The 16,852-nt window shown below is 32.6% G+C and overlaps 1 protein-coding gene across 2 annotated transcripts; it reads left to right on the top strand.

The window, feature by feature from the left end:
- The first annotated feature begins 3 nt into the window (after positions 1–3).
- LOC117317154 lies at positions 4–4,354 on the top strand. Of its 2 annotated transcripts, XM_033871953.1 has the most exons (3): positions 4–291; positions 478–656; positions 2,044–4,354. In XM_033871953.1, exons 1-3 carry the CDS (start codon positions 152–154, stop codon positions 3,087–3,089), a joined length of 1,365 nt encoding a protein of 454 aa, XP_033727844.1. In that variant the 5' UTR covers positions 4–151; the 3' UTR covers positions 3,090–4,354. The 2 variants fall into 2 exon arrangements, 1 of the variants encoding a protein (XP_033727844.1); XR_004530111.1 differs by lacking the exon at positions 478–656 and having other exon boundaries at positions 154–291; positions 2,044–2,158.
- Positions 4,355–16,852: the final 12,498 nt, after the last annotated feature.

Raw genomic sequence — 16,852 nt, 5'->3', positions numbered from 1 at the left:
TTACTAGGGATTCGCAACAACCGCTTTTCTCGCAGTATCACGACCTCACCTTTTGTTCTCATGACCGGAAGTATATTTAGCACGAGATCTAGCGAGACCAAGCGCTGCGGTTGCGCACTAAGTGGATGTCGGAGTTGTTTATATTAGTGACATGCAGACATGTGTCCTGCCAAGAGATGGCGACGGCTGTCTGTACACATGTGTCACCGTCTTTGGCCGGGATAACTTGACACTGGCGACAATTATACCTGTGTACTGTACAGTATATCGGCAGATGTCAACAACGATCATGTAAGTATTTTCTAACCGGGAAAAACATCATTTCTCCGTTAGAGATTCATATTGAAACATTTAGATCCGGAGTCATGTTCAGATTCTGTGGAAAATGTCGTCTGATTTCCTGTCATGGGATGACGATCTAAATTTAGATGTATTGTTAGAGGAATACACTGACGACGATACTTATATTTTCGATAGTGATAGTGACTTTGAAGACCCAAAACCTAATAAGAAAGGAAAAGTTGAGAAAAATAGTCAGTCATCTGCAACCACCACTAGTCCAGTGTATGTGTGTCCTGTGTGCCATAAACATTTAAAGTCAATAGCAGGGTTCCGTGGTCATACTTCAAAAAAGCACGGGAAAAACAGCTTGAAAGGTGATAATTGATTTATCTATTCTGTGTGTGTATATACATATTTCCTTATGAAATGACATATCATTCATGGTATTCTTTTATAATTTAAAACGTGTTTTATTTTATTTCAAACATACATCTGTAGTACTATTCCTTAAGATTTGTCAGCTTTGGTTATAATATTTAAAAAATACTGTCATGGATTTATATTAAAAAAAAAACGGTATTCAACATAAAGTATTATTTCAGTTGATTTCATTAAAAATTATTTCAAAAACATAAATTACTCTTGCCAACATGTTGTTTATGCTATATAAAACATTACCTGAGTTAACCTGTGCAAAATTAAGATATAGGCTGTGGCTCGGCCAACATTAAGTTTGAAAATATATTTTAGAATTCTTAAAAAAGGTATATATTCATGTTTAAATTATTACTTTCAGTCAGTAATAATAAAGTATATATAACAGTTATTTATTACTTATATCGATAATGATATAACACATGAAAAATCTTCTATAATTAAAAGTATAAGCCAACCATATATTAAATCTTGAATATTTTTCTCTTTTTTTTTTTATCGTTTTTGCTCTTGCAATATCTCTCAATATATCAATTATATCTGATTACTATATCATGAAGCATCTTAGATATGTAGTTACTGTGTAATAAAATGGAATTCTATATCACTTTAATAACTTGTATGTATAATAATAACGACTTTGCATAATATAAGTTGATATCAATGATACTTCGATGAAACTGTGATTTATTTTTAAATAATTAAGTTATTATGATCATGCATGAACTATCTTACTTGAACTGTTAAAATGTCATTTTAAGTATTTTGTTTACTTTTTTTTCTAATTATCTTCAAGGTTCGAGATTTTGTCACTAATGTACAATACATTATATACATACACTATATATATCACAATGAATTAGTTGACTTTAGATTATTGATAATGGGCAATTTCAATATAAAATTAAGTACTTATATAGGTTGAAATTTAACACTAGAAAATATAGCATATTTAAGTAATAAAAAGAATGAATAATAGTATTTTTCAATTATTATAAAGTAATAAAAAAATGGTAATTTTCTGTGATATATGTGTTAAGTATACATGATGATCAAACTGAACTATATGTAGCACAGGTTATACAGGTAACACAGGTAACCAGAGAATCCACAACTTCCCAGACTATAGACTTACCTGTAATTAGCGCCTACTGTTCTCTATTGTTCCTACCCTAAATGTTAAACTAGGATATGTTGGCTAAGTGGGAAGACACCATTCAATTAAATATTACCCAGGCTAAAACCTTGAAGATTATAGTATATCAAATTGAAAAAAAAATCTACAGATTAAAATTTATATTTGTTTTTTGTTACTTTTTAAAACAGCAAGTGATCATCTCCAACAACATCTCCAACCAAATACACGAGAATCTCATCTCCGGGATGATCTGCCGAAGACTACCAGTAGGTCTGTTGGTCATCTCTTTAACGAAGAAGCCACTTTCATAAGCAACTTCAAGACAGCATTTAATGAAAGTCTCTTGAAAATTAGAACTGACACTTTATTTGGAATAACTACAATCATTCAAATTGCCTCATTTGTACAAGGCAATTTAGCCATAGAACAATTCTTTTGTACATTATTTCTGGGAATCTTCTCTGTTGACATCAATCTGTGTTTAGCACAGGATAGAGAACTGTTTTTCAACAAACTTCATCACACCAGAACAGATTCAATTTGGAATCAGCAATTGTTTGATCTGTTTGTGAGTCAGGGCTGTAAGGACACTTTACATGTGAACTGTTTTGTTCAGCTTTTTTTGTTGGAAATTGTTGAACAATTACTAGCTTTACAAATTAAATACCATAGGACTATTTCAAAGCAAGCACAATCAGCATTTTCTGAGAGTGACCAGTCCATTTTATTTTATATCTCGGGTTATATTATCAAAGCTCTGAAGAAACGGTATTTGAAATTGAAAGAAAATAAAACTAAACTACTTTGCTTGGAAAGGCTTATTTGCAAATCAGATCAAAGTACCTTTTTGGAGACGATTAAGAAATGGACAAAAAAGATTGATCGTGGTGGTTTACACATACCAAGTGATAATTTTTATCTACTGGTTAGGGAAATGGAACATGTTGTTAGGTCCAAGGTGGACATAGACAGACTTTCCGCAGACTCTCTCAATTGCACCAGACTTTGCGAAAGTATCATGGAGTCCTTTATGGTCAAGTTTTACACAAAGGAAATCTTCCAGGATGATAGTTGTACTTTTACAATTTTGGAAGACATTGTATCACTTTTTCTTAGAGTGCGTGGTTATGCAGTTGTTCGTGTTGAGAGAAACAAACTTGCATCAAAGGTTCCTCCCAAAAAGAAGAAAAGTAACAGTCTGAGACAAGACCTAAAACTAAAGAAAAAAGCCTGATGACTTGGTCCATTGTAATATAGATCTCTTGATTGTATATAACAATCATATTTATCCATTAATAAGCCTATGCATGGGAATAAATAAAAATCAACCCATGTTACTGTGTGCCACATCATTATTAGTTTTGATGTTCATTGTCGACTGCAAGCTTGCATTTGACTCCTGTTGGCTCCCATGGCATTAGCTTATTACAGAATAAATGTGGTATTATAATTTCCTCCTCACACATTAACCTTAATTGTAACATTATAAAAATGTGTACATGTGAAACTCATTCATGAACTGTTTATTTTTAGACATTATTTTGATAAATAAATAATGTAATTTTATGTTACTTTACATTTTCAAAAATGTGATGAATTGAATACATGTACTTCAATTTAAAATTAAACAAATCACTAGAAAAATGCACGCCCATCTGTAAGTTATAACATGTACACATAAATAAGAGTACCCTCAGCATGAATTAAAAAAAATCAAGTAACAACTAGATAAAATTCATTTAATTTTATTTGAAATGAACATGCATGTTCAAAACAAACTACATATATGAAATTAGTGAATGCTTATCAATGTAATAACCTATTAAAAAAAAGTGTAATGTCAATTATGGCCCACCAGTTGTTTAGATATACATATGTATATATTATGTATTGATTCAGGGTAATCAAATGGTTGCATTTACAAATGTAAATTCTTATTCTCGTTCATGTAGAAAAAAACAAAACATGTTGGATGAAAATAATACTGAACACAATGTATACAAATTGTCTTGTTTCTTGGCATATTCATAATAATATCAAATATATTGAATGCTTTATCAATAACAAATAAATGTACATTTCCGTGAGTAACCCAATACCATATTCATCGTAATTAGTGCACCTTTATGGAGTAACCGAATACCATATTCACCATAATTAGTGCCCCTTGGTGGAGTAATTTGAATTACAATGAAGTTTGCCATCTCATTTTGTCACAAAATCATTATGACATTCATCTATTTACTTAGCTTCTGGATTATATACATAACAATGTAAAAAAAAAAGTGGGTTTATGGTACAAGAAATATAGATGTAACAAATCATTATACTCATTGGAATATATATGCCAGTAAGCACCATTTTAAATAAATCCATAAAACATGTTTGACAGTAATTACGGTGAATATGGTACCGGTGCTATACACAAATTTATTGAACAATGACTCTTTCATATTTATATTTTAACAAAGTTTTACAATAAAAATCTGAAATATTCAATGAATGTTTTATTTCATTTGTATTTGTTAGTTAAATCTGAGGCGATGCTGTACATCATTTATCATTTACATGTATATACATTGTATGTTGCATTTGGGCCTAAAATGATAATACATGGTGAATCGACTACCTACTCCAGAAAAAAATGGAAAGTAGATAGGCTTAGGAATCTTTTTCTTTTTTTTTTCAAATATCTACCATGGTAATAAAAACCTAGAAAGCCTGCTTATTGACATTTTCTTCCTTAGAAAATGGTCCCAAAAGCTAAGTAGCGGAAACACATGTATTTTTTTCTTAGGTCTCTACAACTATGTTTATCAGCCAAGATTTTATTTCAAACACATTTTGGTTGTACATGTTATCAAGAAACAATAATTACTAAAAAAAAAACAAAAATGATATTTACATAACCCAGTTCTATAAAGCTATACATATCATTCACAAATACCACTGTTATGAGTTTAAATGTAGAGTCAGATATAGTACAGATACACATCAACTTTATGCCTACAAACCATTAAATTACAATTAATTGTGAATTAGCATTGTAGATGATATACATGTTTAATCAATTAGTTTGAGACCTGACCTCAGCTTTGCAGGTAAAGTTGTTAGGTGTTATAATATTTAATTGAGGTCATGTGACATACAAGTTTTATGATTTCTTTTAAATTTGATACTGTTTTAATTACATCTTATTAAAACATTTACAGCCATGGTCATCTATGAAAGTAGCCTATTTTAGAGGTGGAGGAAAGATGGAGAACCGAGGGAAAACCACAAAACAGCTGTCAGTACAGCTGACAACTGCATGATATCGATGTGGGTTTTGAACTTGTAGCCTAGAGGTAGAGGGCTAGTGTTACAATGTCTGATTAATTGAACTTCTCGGGTCTTGCATTGTAAACTTCCTTTCAGCCTAAAACGTTCTTATATGCTGTAGACAGAAAATGACTATGGAATGAAATTTTCACTAATCACGATTTAGAAGCTTATATTTTAAGCTAGTATACTGATCATGTGATTCAATGCTGGACCAAAAAAACAAAACTTTATTTAATGTCTCAAAACACCAAAATTGACAAAATGCACAACAAAAACTTGTAACACTGAATTTCTAATCTTACAAATTTCGTCACTTATTAAACAATATATACAATTTATACAGGAGGAAGACAACCGCACATATGGTTAAACAGACTTCATCTTTTCCTTTTTGGGAGTCTTGCATTGTTTATGGGATTCACATTTTCCCCATTCTCTCTCCGAATGTTACCATTCCTTGGTGTAAGAGCTTGGACACCAACTGTCCTTAACTCTGTCATAGTGTTCCGTACATCGTACACTGTGGGATTGCTATTGTGACCGCCTTTATGGCGATAATGTCCAAAATGTTGTTCTAAGGGGTCTTGGTTAAAATGATGGGTTAACACAAACTTAGCTCCTTCATTTAGCATTACTTTAACACATTCCACAATGGAGTTGACACTTATCTTCAACCCAGTAATAGTCTGCAGACTCAACTTCATACCATTCCTTTGAGACTTGGTAAAGTCACCAGCTCTGCTGTCCACGGATGCTGACCATTGGTCAAGATAACCAAGGAAGTCTGACTTTAACCACTCTAGTCTTGCATCATCAGCTTCTTTGAAGGGGTTTAAGTCTGGGTTTCTTTTGTTTCTCCCTTCATATATGCTGCGCACATTGAGACAGTCAAAAAACTTGTTGAAATTCCTTACAAATTCAACAGTCTCGCTTACCTCCTCTTGATATAGTTCCTCTAATGCATTGGCCACTGAATTGCTCAAAACTTGGGCTGCAAGATTAACTTTCATGCAGCCAAATGAAGTCATGTCAATATGAGCACGCGTGAGTTTTGGACACGGATTATAGATGGCCAACTCGCAATGTTCTTCAAATAGTTTAATAATGTGAAGCCAGGAGATATCTTTGCCATTTTTCCACAACTTCCTTGTTTGCGAATGTGAAAAAGAGTTGCTGAAGCAGTTCCTGGTAGTTTTTAGCAGATGGGGCACATCGGAAATGAAAAATATCTTTCTGTCTCTGTCATGAGGGTTGACTGTGAAATGAACAATCAGTTGGTCATCAAGCACTTTGTGCAAATTGAAAAATTTTCTGTTAGCCGAGGCACCATCACAGGTTAAAAATAGCACTTTAAGTTTCACAATCTCCTCCAGGATGAAAACAGCTTTCCAGATGATTGGATATAAAAAATCTGCAGTGATGCTGTTCGTTGCAAATCCAGCCAAAGGGAATTTCAGATCTGTGGATACACCTCGTACCATCAACACCAGCATGCTCTTTGCAGGGTCAGGACATTTAGTGGAAGTTAGTTTCTCCATTTCCAGCACTTGATTTCCTATCGAATCTAAATTGCAATATCCTACAATTTCTCCTGAATGTTTATCATAAACAAGATCTTCCTTCACCCTAATTTCATCAAATAACAGTCCTACATAGCACTTGTATTTTTCATCTTCTGAATTAAGACCTTTCTTTTCCGCTTCTTTCCGTAACATTTCAACAACATCTCCTTGAAATCCTAAAGCACTTTTAACATAGTGAGAGTAATCGAACAGAGTTCTAGCACTTGGCAAGTTAATGAAGCCACATTCCCGCATTGCATCATATGCTTTTGAGGACTTCTGTTTGAGATACAGACACCACCTGACTATCATAGGATGCCATCTCATACCGTTTTTACCACTTTTGTAAAATTTCATCTGCTGCTCCCAGAACAACCGCTGTAAAGAGTTTTCATCTGGAAAAGCCTTTTGAACATCATCCCTGCAAGATTCCAGCAGATCTGCCATTTCCTGGTTTTGATGTTCTGGAACGACAGTTCCCGACTGTAAAATCTGTTTTTTGATGATGCGTTGATTTCGATCGACATCATGTTGAAGCGAGTTCAAAGAAGTCTTTTGTTGCCTTATCTTCTCTATCAGCATTTCCTTGGTCATATCTTTATGTTTGTAAGTGCTGCTGAGAAGGTTCTTCTCCATATGTTTGGACTTAGCTTCCATCCTATGTTTCCTTTCCCACAGGTAACGTCTATATGTGGAGCACTTTGAACATCTAGTTCCCTCAACCAGCAATCCGCAGTTAACTGACCTAATTGTTGAATTATATGTAAGGTCCCCTAACTGGGCACAAAAGTCTCCCTCCCTATAGGCATTTATTTCTGATGACCCACTGCCACTAAGCCCACTGCCAACTGGAACCAGTGTCTGAAATTCTTCGTCAGGATTTCCAATGCAAACATTATATTTCTTCAATTTTGACATGAGACTGGAAAATTTGCTATAAGAGTCATACCGTGAGGGAAGACCACTCCAAAAATCATGACTAGCAAGAATTTCTTTTTGATGAACTAGTATTCTTGCTTGGAATGTTCTGTTGATGCTCACAGTTATCTTGACACTAATCTTCCCATTCACTTTGTAAAATTCTAAAATGTCGATGCTGTCCTCAGCTGAGATGCACACATATGGTGTTGACAGCTGTTTCTTTATCTCTCGAGTCAAGGTGTCAAATAAGTTCAGTGGCTCTTCACTTTCATCAATTGTGGTATACGTATCTATATTGATGTGGTTAGGCAACTCAGGTATACCCTCTGAGTCTGAATGATCCTGATTGAATTTCAAATCCTCCACATTTGAATAACTTGCGTAGGAATGGTCCAAACTTAAGTTTGTATATATGCTATCATCAAGACATTCTTGGGAGACAACATCACCTGGACTCAATGGGGTGACATCCTCATTTAGACTCAATGGGGCGACATTCTCATCTAGACTCAATGGGGCAACATTCTCATCTAGACTCAATGGGGTGACATTCTCATCTATACTCAATGAGACGACATCCTCACCTAGACTCAACGGGGCAACATCCTTATCTGGACTCAATGGGGCAACATCCTCATTCAGACTCGATGGTGTGACATCCTCATCTAGACTTAATGGGGCGACATCCTCATCAAGACTCGATGGTGTGACATCCTCATCTAGACTTAATGGGGCAATAGCACTGTCAGTATACCCATCCTCATCATAGCCTCTCTTCTCTATTGCAGCATAGTCTAACAAGATGTCTACACTGTTCTCCTGACATTTTTTCTTTGTAAGATAATGCTTACGTCGTTCACCAGTTGAAGATCTTTTCTTCTTTGGCATTCTGAAAAAAACAAGTTTAAGTATGATACATTATGGTTTAGAATAGATAGTGAAGCTTCTATAAGATTTAATTTTGAAACATTAAAATTCAAATGTCCCAAATGTAAAATTAAACTTTTTTGAAAATTAACCTAGAATGAACTATACCTATAAAAGAGATTTCATTTATATGACGTTCAGCATTGAAAGGCAAATACAAATTTGTTAAGGGTCTTTAAACCCTGTCTTAAACTTTTTTCAGCTTACAGAACTTTAAAAAAAAAACAAGCATTCTGTGAGTATTGCTAAACCAATACATGTCCCCTACTGGGTGTCCCCAAGTTAAAACTAGCCAAATTTGAGTAAAAAAAAAATTGGCCACTTGTAACTGAAATATGATCATTTTATGAAAATAAGTTCATTCCAAAATAATGTGTAATTCAACTCTATAATCGGGGTGAATAAACAATGTTTCCTGTGAATAAAAGCTATTCAGGTATTCTTTTGGTATGTCTACTCTACAGAGTAAAAGAATCTGAAGTGAACTTAAATGAAATAATGTAATAACAGCCTTTGATTGAAATATTTGTATAAACGTAATTTTGCACAGCACAGCATAGTATTACACTGATTTTATTCCAATATAGCATTCAATACAGAGAAAACAGTTAAGTCCATATTATGGGAACAATTTTTTTTTTCATTTTCAACTGTACAAAAGGTAATGCCACACCCCCAAAGAACCTCTATGCAAATAATCAGCATCCTTATACCATTATTTAGTGAATCGTGTACCATTATAAAACTTTAACCAAAACTTTAACCTGAAGAATACAGAGAAAAAAGTTAAGTTCACAATATGGCAAAAATTTCAAAAAATGAGAGAGAGAGAGAGAGAGAGAGAGAGAGAGATAGAGAGAGAGAGAGAGAGAAAAAATCGCATTTAACCATACAAAAGTAATGCCACACACCCAAAGAACCTCTAGGGTAAAGAATCAACATCCTAACACCATTATTAAGTGAATGTTGTGCCATTATAAAACTTTTACTGGACGGACAGCCTGACAGACAGACGGACGCAGGCAAAACCTATAGTCCCCCCAGTTTCACCGTTAGGGGACTAAAAACAACAAGAAAATGTATGTCAAACATCAATGCACCCCATCTCCATTTGAAATAAGCTCTGCAAATTTCTGGAAACTTTGACAATATTTACATTTTGACCAACCAAAGGCAAGGAAATGGCAGCCATTTTTTTCTTAACAAAAACAAATACTGAAATTATGTTTGTATCGCAAGACTACATTTACATACCAAATGTCATGCAAATTGGACAATTTGTGAATTTTGACTAATCATATGTCTCTATTTGGTGGTCATCTTAAATCGTAACTCCATATTTTTTGTTTATTATATATGAGTAGTGTTATGTTACCATACCTCCAACCAAGATTCATTTGAATCCAGAAAAACAGGAAAGGAGCACACTTAGACATCATGCTTATGTGTACAAAGTTTGTAGTCAGTTTAATTGAACCAATAAAAACAAATATAAGCTCAGGACAAAAAGTAAGTACACTGCCCTACAATTTTGTTTTAGAAAGAGCTACGTTTCCTCATTTGATCTGCAAAATATCTTAAAAAGTTATTTAGTTATTTAGTAGAACTTTTTATATTCAGGTGTTAAATCTAGCAAAACTGGTGAAAAATTGGGTATTTCATACTTTAAATTTTATGGGTATGGGCTACATAAATTTGTTTTGTAACCCATTTGACCTTGTTGTCTAGGTAAATCTAACTTCTAAATTTAAAAAGAATACACTAGGTTTGTCAATTCTAAAAACATTTATACATAGGTTTGTTCTCCTTTCTTCCACTTTTTGGTAATCAAAAGAATTATATATGACACGGCAATTATAGTCTGTTCTGGGAATGTAGGGCATATGAACTTATAAGTTTACCTGTTTATTATCACATTTGTGTACTATTTAGATCACAATATATCCGTTTATTATATTAAGGCGGCTGTCATAGTTTTGGTATTGTGTGTATTTTTTATTTAATTTCTTATTCATTTTTTTTTATTTTCATTTATTTATTTTTGTAATAATATTTTTTCCAGATTCAACTAACCAAGTTCAATTTCAAAGCATAATAAAAAAAAAATCTGAAGCATATGGCAGTTAATACTAGGCGAAAGAAAGATAGTATAATTCATCACTTGCATGCATTTACTGTACATGATATGTGCCTGAAGTTAAAAATGCTTAAGTTAAAAGCATACTTAGAATATTTAGCACAAGACATTGGCTGATTAAAAATTAAATGAAACACACAATTATCTAAAAGTAATTAGCAGTTAATACTAATTGTTTACATATATACAAGGAATGCCTGGCACATACACTTAGCACTGGACAAAGATGATAGATAATTCATAAAATTTTAATATGCATACACAACTAGTAATACTTGGCGCTGGACAATGGATGATCAATTAATCAAAAAAATAAACATACATACACAACTAATAAAATAGCCGTATTTCTTTTGTCATTTCAAAGAGTAAAATATCTTTAATATATAATGTTGTTGTACTATAGCTGTCTTCTGCAAATCTAGTTGATGAATATATGGTATATGAGTGTAGGACAAAAGCCCCCCCCGGACATTAGCCCCTAGGACAAAAGCCCTCCAGACGAAAGCCCCCCGGGACATTAGCCCCCCCCCCCCCCCCCCCCCCGGACAGAAGCCCCTTCTTTAGAAATTTAGCTGGTATACTTTATATAAATCTGTAATTTTGAAAAAACAGAAATTATATATATATATATTGTTGTTTTTATCTCTGAAATTTGGAGAATAATTGTGTGGAAAATGAAGGTCCTTGGTTCAATGTCAGTGTAGCATTATATGTCTGGTTAAACATCATAATTGATTTTTTCAAACTTTATATTATTAAGTAAGCTAAAAATTTCAGGAAACTCTCCATGATGAACATATTGTTACTGATTACACATAATTTTTGACTTCCTAATTAATATACTGCAAATATTGATAATCAAAGAAATGCCTACAAAAGCAATAAACATTTGATCCCTATTTGCAGTGTCTCAAATTATAATATAATAAGTACCTAACCAAACATGTTGCTCTGCATTGTAATAAGAAAAGTGTAATTTTAGGAATGATTAAAATCAAAGAAACAATGAAGCCATTAATGATATATTTCTTTCCAGGAGAACACAACATCAATAAAAACCTACCAAACACCTGTGTAACAGCTTATTGTTTATGTAACAGACAGTTCAAGTAGTTGTTGTTGGAACCGGTTGTTTACATTGCCGAAGCCACTGATGACATTTGTTATGTATATGTATATGTTATGTATATGTAGCAATTAAAAATCATAAAAAAATAAATATCATTTTTTTTATGAAGGGGCTTTTGCCGAAGCCACTGATGACATATGCATATGTAGCAATTAAAAATCATTAAAAAAATAAACATCATTTTTTTTATGAAGGGGCTTTTGTCCACTTTTTGATTAGTGTGAAGGGGCTTTTGTCCTAGGAGCTAATGTCCGGGGGGGGGGGGCTAATGTCCGGGGGCGCTTTTGTCCGTACCTCATGGTATATGGTATCAGAGACCTATATTAATCTAGGTCTCTGATGGTTTGTAAAAAATGATTCAAAAGTAATTTAATTATATGAATTCAAAATTTGTGTAAAATAGAGGTAAAAAAATGTATTATTGGAGAATAAAGGTAAAATCCATGTAATGTAGGAGAACACAGGTAAAATCCAGGCTATAATGACTGTCACAACATATATATACCTGTCCTTATGTTAATTGGGGAATAAGGACACACCTGGGGGGCTTTTGTCTTACAGAGTACAGGTAAATATTTAGCTTGTATACTGCACAGCATGCCTTTAGTAAACTCTAGTGTTTTGGGGAGATGGACATGACCAGCCTCCGGACAGGTGTTGATAATGAGACACACCTGTTGATTGATGTATATCTCAAAGGTAATAAAGGTGTGGTCAATGTCCCTATGGTTTGGATGGAGTAGGGGAGCCCAAGTGATCACCATGGCAACAATTTTTATTTAGACCCAGGCCAGAAGTTAAGGTGCAGGTTTACTCTACACATATTCTGAATGGACCCCCCCTTTGAGTTTATTGGGAGATGCCCCATGGCCATTTGTTAATGTTTTTTTATCAAAGGTAAGGGTGTGATGGTTGGGATGGAGGGTGTCTTCTCACTTAGCCAACATTCTGATTTTTTGAGGTATACAGGTAATTGCAATTGTAAACTATAGGAATTTTTAAGACATATAAAGACAATCACATACTTGAAATTATATTCCTAGACATATTTTCTCTAGAAGGTTCTGATAAAGAAAGAACTATTGTGCAATTACTAATTAATTTACAATTAATCAAACATATAAATACTTATTAACTAAGTAACAGTGACTTCCTTTTGGCCGTCGCCTGAATTAAACATTTTCCAAAATTTCTTAAAGTTTTTACATTGGTACTACAGAACAATTCAGTCATTTTGAAAACAGATGGACGGCGATAAAAATATGGTTTTAAATACTTCACCCTTAAATCCAAATACTTTGGACATAACAAAATAAAATGGACTTCATCCTTAACTTCATGATTATAACACAAAGTACACAGCCTTTGGTGTCTAGGGATACCACTGTACCTACCAATTTCAATATTCAACGAATGAGCATTTAATCTGTATTTGGATATTATTCGGGTTTTTTTTGAAAGTTAATGGTTTACTGAGATAGTCCTGTATGATAAACTTATCAACGATGTGTTTATATATGATGCACTTAGAAGAGCTTGCTAAACTAGCTCTCGTTACTTGGATAAAAATATCTTGTAACCGTTGTTTATACCATAACAAAAATATGTTTTTATTTGGTATTTTCTGTGCATACCATATATCGCCAAAACCAAGTGAACATAAGTCATTTTTCAAATGATAAACCCAATTTGCTTTGCTATTTTGCTTTTTAATGTTAAGTTCGAATAACTCATTATAGCAAGCCCTCAATATACAGTTTTCAGTCTTCAATAGTTGTAGCCAATATTTAACAATAAAAATCTTTCTCGTTATATAAAAAGGAAAACGACCTAGTTCAAAATACACCATAGAATTGTTAACAGATCTTTTAACGCCCAAAATCGACTTTAAAATCATCAAGTGTTGTTTTTCAACCTGTGGCGCAGTGTTATAGCCCCACACTTCACAAGCGTAATTCAAAATACATGATACGTATGTATCAAACAATGACAGTTTTGTATTTTTATTTAATATAAACTTTTTCATTTTACGATTTAAAGAAGATAATATGATTTTCTGCCTTGTATAGCAATATTATTTTGTGCTATTGTAAACTTACCATTGTAATTAAAAACTAAACCCAAATAACAAAACTAGTCTACTATCTCAATAACTTTACCATCATATTTCCATTGTTCATTCGGAAACAAACGCTTATTTTTTCTAGATACCACAATCTTTGTTTTATCTACATTGACGGACAAATTCCATCGATCAGAATATCGTTTCAAGAAGTCAAGCATATTTTGAAGGTCATCAATATCCTCAGAGAACAAAATAGTATCGTCTGCGTACATGATCAAGAAAAGGTTAAGCATTTGTATTTGAAAACTTTGACAATTAGATTCAATAAGTTCTGATTCCATATCCTTTACAAACAGGGAAAACATTATCGACGACAAAGATTCTCCTTGTAATAAACCAACCTCTATGTCATACATAGGAGATATCTCGCCATGTAATTTTACACAAGATTTGATACTATTATATAAAGATTTAATAATATTTAACAAACGTCCTCTCACCCCAGATTTCCAAAGCTTTAGCCATAAATTACCATGTGATATACTATCAAACGCTTTTCTGTAATCAACGAATACACAATACAATCTTTTATTGCTCTGTAATGTTTTAGTTATTAAACTACAAAAATGGCGCCTCTGGTACCACTTCCTGGCTTAAACCCGAATTGAGCATCAGATATGACGCCCTCTCTCTTACTCCACTCTAACAGACGCTTATTCAAAAGTGATGTAAATAGTTTTGCTATATGACTAATCAAAGTGATGCCCCTATAATTATTAACGTCATTTTTATCTCCTTTCTTGTGCAAAGGGATGATAACTCCTTCAGACCAAGCTTTAGGAAAATAACCAACGTGTAAAATCGTATTAAATAGTTTCAATAAAACTGGTGCAAAAACATCACTGGAAATGAGGGATGTCACCGTGATCTGTTTCTATTGAATTGTTTTGTATTCATTTCAATTTCAACAGACCTAAGGTCCAATTACAGAATTGATTACAAATTAATAAAATATATCATAAGAGTAAATAGAACAAAAACAGTATATAAAGAGCAAACACATGTAAAATAGAATTGATGTCCTAAATAAATATCATCCAGACTATCATGTTTAGTTTAGAATAAGATCTGGTGCTCATCCCAACGCACTTAACCCTCTCACTGTTGCTAAAATAGTCAAAATTAAAGTGTATCCTTCTGCACTTTTCGGATGTGAACTATGGTTACTCTCCAAAACTGAAGTATTATTATTAGAAAAGGCACAAAATTTTATTGTGAAAAGTATTCAAAGGTTTGAAAAGAGAACTAGGACAGACATGTGTGTATCATTGCTTGGCTGGACTAGTATTGAATCTTATATTAATATCAAGAAATTATTATTTCTGGGACGAATTTATAATATCGATAATAGTATGCTAGTACACAAGATATTTATTACTAGATTTTTTATGTTCATTGTAAACAACGAAAAACAACAGGGATTTATACCCGACATTATTTCTATTTTAAGAAAATATTCATTGTATGAGACTTTTGTTGACTATATAAAGCTAGGGTATTTTCCGGGGAAACTACAATGGAAAAAAAGTGTCTATGAAAATGTATATAGAGTAGAGGAAACTGCATGGTTAGAACGTATGCATAACCACAATGACTTTTTCAGATTTAAATTTATTCATTCTAATATTAAACCACATTATTTATGGAAATTGGCTATTAAATATCCTCAGTATTATAAATCTATACACTGTATCATAAAATTATGTACAACATCTCGTATGTTGGACCATATGGCTTTATGCCACTACTGTGGTATTTTATACAACGATACTTTAATGCATATAATTCTACATTGTGAAAAGAATACTGCTATTCGTGATAAATTATGGTGTTTTTTATTTAATATGTTGGGTATTGATTTTATTGCGTACCTTCACAATTTATCAGATTTTGAACTAGTTAATGCTTTATTAGGAAGCAAGTTAGACTATGACATGTCTAACGAAGACAACGAATATGTAAGATTAGCAAATGTAAATTTTCTGAATGAAATGCTTAAAAATACAACCCAATTTGCTAACAATTGATGTTTCAATATAATTACTTGTGTGTGAAATAACTTTGTATATGTATATTCAGACTATTCTTGTTTATATGTTGATTGTATGATGTAATTATTCTATTTGTGAATCTTCATTTGTGGAGGAAATAAAGAGAATAATAATCATTGCTTTTACTAACAATCCCTGCAATTCTATATCAAATATCTGTTTTGAAACACTAAATAATTTACAATAATATTTTATCTACTTAAATTAATTCCAAATAATGCATTTTTTTCAACAATGGCTTTATTATTCATGAGATCAATGTTAACAGAAGTCATGAAGAGCCTATATAAAATAATACAGATTATAGCCATCAAATCACTTATCTAATTATAAATATGATAATTAAGTTGAATTGAATTAATGGATAATTTAAATTAATTACTGCACACCTTCAAGTTAAAAACAAAAAGGGCGACAGCATATATATACCTACCATCTTTTTCTCTTGTTTTGTTTACTACCGGGTAATTTTCACTGGGTGATAACTAAATATTCACAATAAATTACACAACAAATTTGACTAAACGCGATACAGTAACTATCGAGCAACAATTATTTGAAAACCGTTTTGAAATTGGTCAATAAATAAAAAAGGAGTTCAACTGAAACCATGTAGCACTGTACATGTCCTTAACACCAGACATTCACAGTATATAACCATCATTTGTTTTGTTTACGTATTTTCACTGGGCAATAACTAGATATTCACAATGAAATACACAACAAATTTGACTAAACGCGATACAGTAACTATCCAGCAACAATTATTTGAAAACCGTTTTGAAATTGGTCAATAAATAAAAAAGGAGTTCAACTGA

Source organism: Pecten maximus, chromosome 18 (assembly GCF_902652985.1).
Source record: "Pecten maximus chromosome 18, xPecMax1.1, whole genome shotgun sequence".
NCBI classification, from domain to species: domain Eukaryota; kingdom Metazoa; phylum Mollusca; class Bivalvia; order Pectinida; family Pectinidae; genus Pecten; species Pecten maximus.
This window is presented reverse-complemented; position numbering and strand designations above follow the sequence as displayed.